General features: G+C 46.6%; 1 protein-coding gene across 6 annotated transcripts in view; it reads left to right on the forward strand.

The window, feature by feature from the left end:
* The window catches only part of NRP2 (neuropilin 2), an 88,062-nt gene that overhangs the window by 16,431 nt on the left and 59,158 nt on the right, over positions 1 to 12,473 (forward strand). For all 6 annotated transcript variants that reach the window (XM_040070173.2, XM_040070176.2, XM_040070174.2 and 3 more), the window contains exon 3: positions 12,146 to 12,327. In XM_040070173.2, coding sequence (XP_039926107.1) covers positions 12,146 to 12,327 — 182 coding nt within the window. The remainder of the gene's footprint in view (positions 1 to 12,145; positions 12,328 to 12,473) is intronic.

The following is a 12,473-nucleotide window of genomic DNA, read 5'->3' on the forward strand; positions in this document are numbered from 1 at the left end:
GTGAGACATGCAGCTTGGACAGCCAGGGAAGGCCTCTTATGGCAGCACAGCCATCTCCTGAGCGTCTTAAAAGCTGGGCACTGGAACAAAACAGCTCTGCATTCTTCCTAGGGAGCCACAGACACTGGCTCAGATTTCTTTGAGCTGAGGTGGCAGGGAGAGCTGCATCCAGACCCAGAACCCACAGCCAGCCAGGCAGCTGGGGGCTGCACCGTTCCGCCTGCCTCTCTTGCCATCTCCTTCTAACAAGAGCATAGCACTTTGAGAAGCCATCCTGCCATCAGTGAAGGTTAAGAGTAGACAAGGCAGCAATCTTGGACAGCTAATTAGTAAATGCTTTGAAAAGAATGCATAATTAGCTTATTAGTAAACATTTTAGAAACAATGCAGTTCATCTTGTGATTGGCAAAATGCTTAGAAAAGAGCACTAGAGAATGCCAGGAGTTGGAGGGGCTCTTCGCTGGGACGTGAGGGAAAATGGCTGCATGTCCTGAAGCACTGGGGGAGTGAAGCTTTAACTTTGCAGTGAGGGGAAGTCAAAGACGAGGTATTAAGGAAGGCGTTTGTTTGTTCATACGTTTGTGGCGTGGGTAGCCAGAAGCAGCATTTCTAAGGTACAGGAAATCATTCAGTCTGAGTAACATGACACTGCAGCTCGACTTGTCTTCAAATGAGCTTCTACTGTTTTCCAGCTCCATCCAGCATCTGCTGTATGCTTCATAATTCCCATCAAGCCCGGGTCATTTTCTGAAATGGGACATCAGTGAATGGGTTAGCTATGACAGTGATACCAGCCACATGAGTTAACAGCTCAAGGTTGTTCACATCCTTCTTCTCTGCTTCCCACCTCTCTTTGCTCTGTGGTTGTGCTTCTCTATGCCCCAGAGCCTTTCCCTGGAGGGACAGGCCCAGTGCAGGCTCCGCAGAAGGTGGTGGCCCCAAATACACTCTTGTGGGGTCCCCTATGACCCGCCAGCCCACTGACATCTGGTGCATAGGAGTCAGATCTCGTTTTGCACCTTGTTTCCTGTTGGCATGATGACAAATTGAGGGCCAGCTGGTGACACTGGGAACAATAGGGTTAGAGACAGAGACCTCTCCCCCTCCTTCCTGCTGTTGAGGAGGAACTGGTAGTGGTGGTGGTGTACTCACTTCTAAGTCAGCCTCTCTGTCCAGCAAAGGAAGGAACAGGACCCCACAGCATCTGGAGAGGGAGCAAGGGCAGGGCTGGCTGTGGTGGCTCCTGATTAAGTGGGTTCAGAATTCAGCTAGAAGTGTCTGAAACGTGTGCCTTTTTTTGAGCAAACACTTTAAGATACACTCCAGCTCTAAATCCTTTGCATGGTTGCAGACCCTGCTCGGTGCAGATGCCGTAGGATAGGAGTAGATCAATACCACTGGGATGTCTGATTACCACAGTGTTGAGGTGCTCCTGCTTTCAGCAGAGCCTGAGGCCCTTGACTGTCTTTGCAACAGTGCTCCAGCCCACGATGTGATACCGGGTGACACCCTTCAGAGAGGCTCATCCCAAGCAGGTCTCAGGAACCCAAATAAATGTCTGTGGGAGTAGGAGTCTTGGTCACTTTTTTTGTGTTGTGCAGTGGGCTTAGCAATGCTCTTCTGCATCATGGGTTTATTGTCTGGATGCAGGAGTTAGAAGGTTTAGTGAATGTAAGGGCAGTGCTAGAATGATATTTACAAAATTATTATTATGATGATGATGATGATGGACTAGATGCAAAGCCCAGTAAAAGAAACATGTTGTTTTACCTTGATTTACATAGGAGCTAGTTTAGCCTTTTAATGAGCAACTGTTTTACTTAGCTGCTTGCAGCATTTATAACGGACATAGTGCCTATTGTCAGGCTGTAAGAGGGGACTGGCAGACTCCCCAGCAAATATCAGTTCTGGGAGTTGTGAGATCTGCGTTCTTCCCCTTCCCTGCTATTGATTTACTGTTCCTGCCTTGGTGAATCACTTAAAATTCCCTGCATTATAAAGAAAAGAAGATCTGGGCATCTGCAGGCATAAAACCCAGTATAGACAGCAACAGTGCAAAGCACACTCCCCTCCAAAGGCTGCTGAGCAGCGGCATCACACAGGAGCAGGTCAGAGTGCAGCAGAAGACAACCAGTGCGCTCTCAGTCTTTTCTGACTGGGTGTGAATTCTGCAATTAAATGTGAATGCAAAATAAAAAGAACAGACTGCAAAGAGCAGACTGAAAAACAGAAGAAATTTGTGGTTGCTTTTGGCCAGAACTCAGCATAGAACGTACTTGAAGGAACTGGGGGGGGAGGTTAGGTTTTAGTCTGAGGCAAGTTTTCCGTTTCCTTTAAATCAAGTGGCTGCACACCACCATTGAATGGCAACGTAATAATATGTTGCAAACCACAGTCTGGTGATCCTGGAATTCCTTATAAGTTAATAGTAGTCATGGTCCACTAATCACAGCTAGGATGTTTTAAGCAACTGTCTTTGATATATCAGTTCAAACACACCATAGAAAGCCTTCCTTATGCTGGCTTAGTGAGTAGATGAGTAGATCATGAGAAAGAGTGAATAACCTGGAGTTTTTCTGTCAGTTTCTCACCCCACCCCACTGCTGATGCTAAGGAATTCTTGAGATCTACATCCAGCCTTAGTGAGCAAGCACAGTACAGTAGTGTGGTGTGGTTTTGAAGTAACTCCGGGTCAGACATGGAGCTATAATGGTTTAATGAATTCATAGAAGCAGAGCCTGAAGCAGTGGGGTCTGACAGCAGAAATCCTCTGCCAAGGACTTCATTCTGTTACAAATGGCACAGAAACTAGCAGGGTGGCTGCTCGCGTTATGTGACTGCCCCCACCTTCTTGCAGCAGTACAGAAGACACTGTGAGGAATCATTTGAGGTGGAGTTCTGCTTTCCTGAGATGGGCAGTACTCATCCACTGGTGGTGGGGGAGCCCCTGTTCTCAGCCCCGTGCCTGCTGAGGCCGTGCTGCATGCAGGGTGTTTGCATAGGAAGTGCTCCACGTGTTAGAAACCTCCAGGGAAACCTCAGAGCTGGGGTTGTTGATGGATGTCCAACAAGGAGAAGTGCCTCCTCCCTCCACCGGCAGCACGAGAGTTTGAGGCATGTGCTCAGCTTCCTTCCTCTTCTGTGAGTGTTGGTATGAGGTTTCATTTACATTGTTATTTTGCAGTGAAAAGGAAGGTGTAATGACTCTCTCTTTGGTAACGCCGATGTTTGGCTGTTAATCATGGGCGGGAACAAGGTCTGGGATCTCCATCAGCAGAGGGGACTGACTCACCATTGATCTATGTTCGCTGCATCTTGTTGAAGTTTTTTGACCCGTTTGATTTCTTAAGGTTGTTGGGTTTTTTTTTTTGTGAAAACCCTCTGATTTTTCTGCCATTCAGGAGCAAAACATCTCTCTGTCTTTAAATATGGCAGATGGGGATTTCTTCAGATGTCCAACAGCTCAATTGAAGGAGACCTCAGGAGACCTCTCCCCTTCCCTGTCCCCCTTCTCAGCCTGTCTTTTCATCTGCAATCTGGAGATGTAAGGGCTATAGTAATAGAGTGTCAGAGGAAGTAATTGATTCATCACACGCCGAGAGGAGTCTGCTGCCTTCAGTGTCAATGGAGCTGAACCACAGCCTGGAAGGGTGAGGGAGGCTTGTAAACACTCCATGGCTGAGCTGGCAGGACAAAGCAGACACACTGCCATGGCTGAACGGGAGGGTCACACAAAGGGTTGCTTGAAAGAAAATCTCTCCAAACAAAGCAGTGGCAGGGTCCTTGTTTGTAGGAGAAACAGGGACAGTCCCATCCCCCTGCTCCCAGAGCACATTAAGGAGAAAAGTACCTACCCAGCCTCCTGCTGCATCCCATTCCCTTATCACTGCCTCCCTCTTGTATCTTGATGTGGCTTCTCTGCCTCTCTGGCCTGCTGTCCTGGGCTGGGCTGAGCTCAGGGGCACCAACCAGCCCCTGCCAGCAGCTCATTCTTCCCAGACCCCCAGATAGTCACTGCTGTCAAAGAGAACCGTGTGACAGGTCGCTGCTGCCGCCAATGCACAGCAAGGTGTGGCTCTTGCATGGCACAGGCTCGCCCTCAGGCACTGACCCTGCTCAGACTCTGCACCCTTTGGTTCAGATGGCTATTGAGCTGCAGGTGCCCGTATTTGGAGGAGAGAAGGCGGCAGGAGATGCTGTGCTATGCAGTAAGCAAGGAGGGATCAGGCACATTCAGTGCACTGTTTGCCCCAGAAATAGATCTTACTACAAGCTGGCACAGCCAAATTGTGGGAATGCCCAGATAGTGGAGGCTGCAGGCCAGTCTTGGCAGCAAAGCTTTACTCACTTGTGCATCAGCTAAGGCAGGATTTGGGCTGCGAACAGGCTGTGTCTGAGAAAATGAAGGGTCAGAAAGTCATCCTATGGTGGGCCGGTCCCAGGGTGACCATCCATCATTAATGAGGGATGTAGACAGCCAGGAGGGTAAGGCTGGGCTGGTCAGGGCCCTGTTCTTACAGCCTCCTTTATACAATTGGCGCTTAACGAGGTGTTTATTTCAGTACTGTGCTGAAAAAAAAAGCCAGTGCAAATGAGTGGTAGTGGAAAGCCCAGCTACCAAGCTCTGATCCCCATTTGATCCCAGCTTTTACTCTTTCCTTTTGCTTTTCACTGCGTGCTGTGTCTAAGGCCATGACTGATGCTGCACCAGCGAGGTGTGATGGGACATCACTCGCTCCTCTGGGAGCAGGGCTGGCACAGCAGGCCGTGTGAGCGTTCCCTAATCCTCATCATCACCCTAGAACTTGGACAGCCTGACCTAAGCTCACCTCCATCTATTGCCTGGGCTGCGGGCACTGGATCCCATCAGAAAAGGGAAATTGTCCCCCCACCGCAAAGAGATCAAAGTGAGCATTGGCCCTTCCCTTCTGCCTGCTCTGCTGCTTTGTGGCAGTAATTTTTCCTTTAGTGGTTATTATCTTTTATTATATTTATTTTTTTCTTTCTGTTAGTGATCAAGTGCCTGTGAGTGGTGACAGTAAAATGACATAGAAACCAAAGCCTAATTTTTTTTCCACAGATGGATTGTAGCAGAAGGAGAAAAGTGCAAATGCATTTTCTCAAGTGTCCTGTGTTTTGGGGTATGAAAGGGTTGTGAGTTCCTTCAGTTCCCTTAGAGCGGCAACAGAAGGCAGAATGCCGTGGAAAGGGGGCTTACTCTGAACATGCTTCATATATTTTATTCCTGAATTCACCATGATTCTCCCCTCACCAATGAACACCACAGACATCTTGCAACAAAAGACCCCTGTAGCTAAAAATGGAAGAGTGAGGAATTTATAGAGATGGTTTTGGAGACAGAAATAAAACTAAACAGCCATGTGCAACTACTGAACAACAGCCTGCAGAAAACCCCTGAAGTGCACATTAGCACATCTCTTTTCTTATATAACGGTCGGATTTCCAGACATGCCCCAGATGAGAGCCCTTCTCCACTCCAACGCGCCTTTCTGCAGCGATCTGGCAGCACAGCTTGAGGGAGGCAGCCTGGGGATGAGCGGCAAAGCGCGGGGAAGCTTTGGCTCTCCTGTCTCAGGGGAGGGCAGCAGCATGCAAGCAGCTGAAATTCCCTCCTGAATCAGAACTCGCCTCAGGAGCAGTTATGTTTTATTCCTCCCTTTGCACGAAGTACCTTGGCTACCTTTCCCCCCCACCCCCATAAGTCAGCAGTAACTGCTGAAAGCCTCTTCCCACCAAGAGTGCTTCTAAGGGGGTGAAAACAGCAACACAAAGGGTAGAAATAGAGGCTCTTTACAGCTTCCATTTTTTGTCTTCAAGGCACTTTTGAAGAAGTTTTCCAATCTAATAGAGTTATTTTCTCTCCTTCTTTATTTTTATTTTTCTCTTCCTTTTTCCATTTCTTTATTTTTTTTTTTCCTTTCCCTTTAACTGGATAACTTGATTTTTTTCATTTCTCAGAAATTTTGGTCAGATTTTTTTAGGAGATAAGAAAATAATCCAAAGCACAGTAGAATGATTACAAACCCTCACAATACTGTGATTACACAAGACGTAATTGGATACAACAAATTCAAAACAAACTTCCGAGAAATCCTAAGCATTTTTGCCTGCGCCGTCACCCCCCACTCCCCCCACACCAGCCTAGCTCTCCCCTTGCTGCCATTGGATTTTTTGTTATTTTAGTCACTCAGATCCAGTGAAATCCCTTCAGATTCAGAGCAATTATAGCCCATTTCTCTCTGTTGTTGCCAGAGTCAGTTATTTCCATAAGGGCAAAACAAGGGCAAGCTCTATAAGCATCTTTTGCCTCAGTACAGGCAAAAATGGCCCCAAAAGGTTCAGACTGAGATCAGACTCATCTCTGCTTTGTTCAGACACCCAAAGCCCAGGTCTAGCCAGTAAGAGTGATTTAAAGTACTTCTAGAACAATTAATCCCATCCCGAGCTGTGTCTGAGAAATCTGCTTCTACTGAGAGCAGAGGAGGTTGTGTTGGCTAAACCTAGATGTGGTACAGGCTTTTTAGTTCTGTGCACAAATCCATATCAGGGCCTGTGGCTATGAGGACTGATTCTCTTCTCACACCAGGATAAATTAGGAGTGATTACCCTGAAAATGATGAGTTACACATGTGTAAAACCAGTTCAAGTCAAAGGAGAATCCAATTCATCTGCTGTATTTATAATTAATTACTCTGATTAAGGGCTGGCAGCTAAGATCAAACTTCATTGCTCTTGTTTCATCAGACAGCAGTGGTGCTCGCCTCTGCAATCATGGCTGTAAAAAAAACTAAAAACATTTAGAAGTCCTCACTAGCTTCTGGAACAACTTAACCTTTGAAGGGTATGTCCTGCAGTTGCTCAAGATTGTGTAAACATCACGGAAAAGGTTTTTTTGTCTTTCGCAATGTAACCACCCATGAAATAATGATTTGGTTGGAAGGTGGCATATAAAAGAGCATGAGGATGGGTGGTGACACAGAAAAATCGACTAAGCCAGCTAGCACATAATGGATATTAATTCTAGCCACCTCTTGATTGCACAACAAGCACAGAGATGCAGGTTCACCATTTCTTAACTATCTCTATACTGCAACTGCTATTTAATTTCTAAGAAACTGCCTGTTCTTAGAGGATGTTCAAAAAACTTTTTTATATGTTTTTTTATACCAACTTCTGAGAAATAAACCTGCCACTGCCTTTTCAAAGGGGGAAAAATTGCATTTACTAGCTGCCATTGTGGCTAAGCACAGGCCTTCCCCAGCTACTTGCAGAACGTTAACTCCTGCCAAATTTTACTAGAATTGCAGTTTCTCTTCCTCTCTTCAGCAGACACTTTGAAGACACAGTGACATATGGTTCAAACAGATCAGAGGTCTTGAAGGCTCAAGTCAGCCCTGGGCATTCCCAAATTTAGGGTTGTTGGCATGCAGCCTGTACCTATTTGTTTTTCTGTCTATCTAGGCCAGATTTCTCCAATATAATATAATATAATATAATCTCTCCAGTCAAGATTGGTTTCTATTCTCAGCTGCGCTGCAAACTTCCTGTGTGACCTTAGGGCAGACACTGCTCCTCTCTGCCTTCCTACCTCCCAGGATCTCGTGAGAATCCCATCATTACTGTTTGCCAGCTGCAGTCATGAGCCCCATGGAAACGCCTGTAAATAATAGCTCCAAATTAAACATTGGGGAGGTTCAGGTTGGAGCCTCGCCTCTCCCTCCAGTCCTGGCAAGCACTGGAAGCTGGGCTTTGCTAAGTGCAAGTCCTCACCTACTTCAAATCATAGCTCCAGAGAGAGACGGAGAGTGCTGCCAGTTAGGTCAGAGCTTGGCCAGTCCTCCTTAGGCTTTGAAGCAATCGTATTCAGAGGACTCATGATACAGCGGTGAACATATAAATAATTTGTTATCCGTGTTTCTCCCCATCCTAAGCTGACATCCCTGTAATGCCCTTGAGGCATGTTTCAGGGTGGAAGAGCTCAGCGCCTGAGGGACCAGGGGATGAAGGTGAACGGGGCTGTTGATTTTGTGTTCAGCAGTGTGGGTCACCAAACTCTTTGTGTCGAGTGTCCCGCCGGAGAGGAGCGCCCAGAGGAATGCCACAGGCTTTCTGGCGCTGCTCCCCAGATGGGTTGTAGCGTTTCTGGAGCTCAGCAGTGCCTGGGTGGGCACCTGGGAGGTCTGTCCTGGCCCCAGGGGATGGTGGAGCAGGGCTCAATGCTCAGGGAGCAGATTAGCCATTTCGCAACAGAAAAGGGCTGAGAAGCTGGAGGTCTTCTCATAATCACTACAGCTGGGGCTTGTTCGACATTGTTGCACCTCATTCGGGGAGCCAGCAGAAAAGTGACTTAGGAAAAATAGAAAGGAAAGCCTGGAAAGCAGAGAGGTTGACTGGAGAAAAAAGTAAGCAGACAAGCATGAATAATACAGGCTGTAGAAGTGCTTTATAATTAGTTTACGAAAGCTCTCTTAACATCAGCAAAGCACTTTCTACTAAAAAAATATGTATTTAAAATGCAGCAATATTTGTAAGCATTGTACATTTTTCGTTTAATTCTGTTAAACAACTTCAAGAAGAGCATCTAAGCTTTGTATTTCCCTTCTTTCTCAGCCTCCATTGTCTGGGCAGTAAAAATTACTTCGGCATTGCCTCCCAGCCTCAAAACTCCCGAGTGAAAAGCTGTTTGTGGTGGTTTCAAACCAACTTGCTGGCCTTCTCACTCAAGTGGCAGCTCAGAATGTCTTGCCATTGTGCCATTGGAGGAGCAGCCAAATGTGGTCACCTTCCCTGCAAAAGAAAAGTTGGTTAATCAATTGGTTATACTTGTGGGTTACAGTGGTTGCACCCTGGCCTCACGTGTTTTCGTTTGGCTCATTGGAACAATGCCTAGGTGGGGAGAAGTGGCCATGAAATTTGCTTGGAAGTGGCATCTTTCTCAGTGGAGGTGACGCCAGAGAGGTCAGCCCACAAGAATGTTGGTGCATGTTGACTGAAACAATGGCTCTGGTTATATGAGTGAAATGCAGACTGCTGGGCACTGTATGAGACAGTTTGAACACCATCACAGCACAAATGTGTCCCACCCAGCTGTGCCCTAGGCCCTAGTTATCCAAAAATGAAATGGTTAGAGTAGAAAGCGTGGTTGGGTTTTCTTCCTTCCGATTTTTCTTCTTGTTTTTCACAAGGGAAGAAGAAAGTCTAGAAACCGTGCTTAAGCTTAACAGGAGCAAGGATTTGGCCAAGCTGGATTGTAACATGTCCAGTGACCCAGAATGAGGAGAATGGGGTTTATCAGTTTGTTTGAGGGCCAAGGCATGGGCCTGAGCGAAGCGCATGGTTCCAAAAGAATCTGTGGTGGGGATTAGCGGGCATTCCTGCTGAAATTTGGAACTTTAACAGTTTTGATTGGATGTCTTCGGTGTTTCATTTTGAAGGCCTAAAGATTAATTGCTGTGATGTAGAGGAAGTAGGGGCTCCTACTTCCTGCTCATCTTGGCCAGTGCTATCTCCCAAGTGTAATCCTTTCCCAGTTCACATTCTGTTTTATATGACCCAAAGAAAAGGGTTTGCCTCATGCAGTGCAGAGGACTTGGGCCAGGATTTTTTAACTAGGGAAGAAAACTCTTACACATTTATATTAATTTTACATTTGGCAAAAAATGTTTTCCTGACCTTCTCTTGAGGGCTTTTTGGGTTTTTTTGGGGTTGTTTTTAACATTTGATTTATTAAGGATTATTTCCAGTATGAGAAAGCTAAGTTAGATGCTTGAATGAAGCCAAATAGGGCTTAATTTTAAAAGGCAAGTATTTCCTGATGATTTAGTTACTAGATTTATTCTTTTAATTTTCCATTTGCAGATTGCCCATGAGCAGATTCCAATATTCCCTATTGTATGTATTACTGGAAGTCCATCACCCATTCAATAAGTGAAAATTTCTTTGCCCAGGACTTGCTTCTGAAATTCCAGGGCTCCTGCAGAGCTGAGTGGCTTGAGGAGCCATGTGGACAGCGCTAGGATATTCGATGTGCTAGCTGCAGCAGAAGCTGTGATCATTGCAGTCAAGCAGCTGAAGCTGTGCACCGTGTTGGCGAGGTACAACCCCACGAGGACACAAACAGATGTGATTCCCCGGGATGCAGCTAACCTCTGCCTGTGCATGAAAATGGCAGCTTTTACAGTCCACTCCACTAACCGTGTTTTGCCAGCATTCATGTTTTTGCCAAATTAATTTTTTGCCACACACTCACAATTTCACTAGTAGCCAGTAGTTCTGCGGCACAGATGTGTGCTTCAGATGTGGAAGGGCTGCAAGCACGCTGAAAGCAAGCAGTTATTTAGAGAACAAAATGTCCCCGCTGTTTGCTCAGTACTACTTTAAACAAATAGGCAAACAAGGAGGAAAAAATTCTACTTAGAAGCACTAACACTGCTTTCTATGTTCCTCCTCCCTAGAGAGATGGTAGGATGAAGCCACACATGATGACCATTAGTGGGGTCAGGCAGGGTGCTGCTGACTGGTGTCAGGGTAATAAGGGGTCACGAGGTGATAGCGGCTAGGCAGAGCTGAGGAGAGGGCAAGGGGAGAGATCTTCGTCTGCATTGCTGTGTGTCCACACACCAGCTAAGCCAAGTGCTCTTCCTCTTCGAGTGCCAGTTCTCAAGACTGCTTGGATTTCACCTTGGCCAAGCCAATTGAGTCTGTAATGAAGTTAAAGGCTGGGTAATTGCAGCTAGTTGAGTGCTTGGTCCAGCGTAGACAGGATTTTATCTGCAGGCATTTTGCTTCTGGCTCTCAGCCTGATTTAGTCCCAGAAAGGAGTGAAACCGAAGCCGTCTGAGCCATCTTTCTTTGTGGAGGAGCACACTAAGTCCCTGTAAGTTTGTTTTGAGGTTGTTACTCGCCGATATGTGCTTTGCAGAACGGGAATGAGTCACATGAGGATCATTCTATATCCAGCAAGCTACTTCTCCTTTCAACTCTCCATTCCCAAGCAGAAGATCTTGTGACAAAGAAGAAAGGCAGATTCCTGGCAGCCTGGAAATGCTTTTTTCTTCCCTGGCCCCGTGAGAAGAGCTGTAGCTTGTTCAAACAGGTTGATACAAAGCAAATAAACAGTCCTAGAGAGATGGTCAGTTTCTGTAAATAGCAGCACGCTGGCCAGAGAGGAGAGGGGCGGGAGAACGTGGGTGTTAGAAAGCAGCTGAAGAACAAGATGTACACGTAAAAGCTGTTTGTTTCTTCACAGCACGCAGAGCCTGATACTACTACCTTGCCTACTCATGGCCTAGAAAATATGAAGGGATCTGTGGCACTTTCCCCTTCCAGCCGAGCTTTGCAACAAGCTTTTGTCTCTGCACCAGAAGGCAATTCTTCTAACCCTACACATTCCTCCCCACAGCCAGTCAGACACCCGGGCCCGTGGGCAGGTGGAACATCTTCAGGGAGGGTCCAGCAAAGGTGGGGTGCAGTTACTGCAATAGCGAGTGTGGGTACCCAGCTCTTACACAAAACCTCATCCACAGAAAATCTTCATTAGCGCTTAATAGTAGAGGACTAATATTAATGTCCAAGGGCTAAGTGAGTGTACTTGCCATGACTGCTAAAGGACCAGTATGTTGTCAGTGCATAAAATAGCTCCTGCTCACGTGGATTGAACATTGACAGTCTCACGCTTGGTACGTGCTTGGCCAAATCCCACATGGATACGGGAACAAAACGAGTTCTGCCAAACAGCACAATGGCACTTCAGATGAGAGGTATGGGGAGGAGAGCAGCCCCAGAAGAGCTGTATCTGAGTTTCTACCACGCCAAAGGAGTTCTGTGGAAATAGAGGTAAAGCGTGTCCTAAATTTTGCATTGTTGGCTGTGAAGGTGAAGCAGATGTATGTGCAATAAATTAAAGATGTGAATGGCAGCAGAGGAAAGGACCTAAACGTAGGCAGGCAAAAGAGAAAAGGTGTTTTGGGGTCTGTGGTGGGGTGCGAATAAGAGAGCCACAGGTACCTGTCGGGAGGACATTCTGCGAAATATGCAGATGCCAAGAGTGGTTTTTGTTTACGCCTGGCATCCCGAAGCATCTCCCTGACAGATGGTTTCCCTGCCATTTCACCTGCCTCCGCAGGTACGACTACATCGAGATCCGCGACGGGGACAGCGAAGCGGCAGACCTGCTGGGCAAGCACTGCGGGAACATTGCACCTCCTACCATCATCTCTTCTGGCCCCTCTCTCTACATCAAGTTCACCTCCGACTACGCACGGCAAGGTGCCGGCTTCTCTCTGCGCTATGAGATCTACAAGACAGGTGAGTGTCTGAGTCAGGCCTTTCTCCCAGACTTTTGGACACAATTATCTTTGAACACTTTTTCAATGTGATTTCTAGCATATTTTCCAGACATAAAGAACTTTTTTTTTTTTTTTTTAAATTTTTAAATTTAAGCAGGTCTGTGC

The sequence above is a fragment of the Hirundo rustica genome, chromosome 7 (genome assembly GCF_015227805.2).
Source record: "Hirundo rustica isolate bHirRus1 chromosome 7, bHirRus1.pri.v3, whole genome shotgun sequence".
Taxonomy (NCBI): Eukaryota; Metazoa; Chordata; class Aves; order Passeriformes; family Hirundinidae; genus Hirundo; species Hirundo rustica.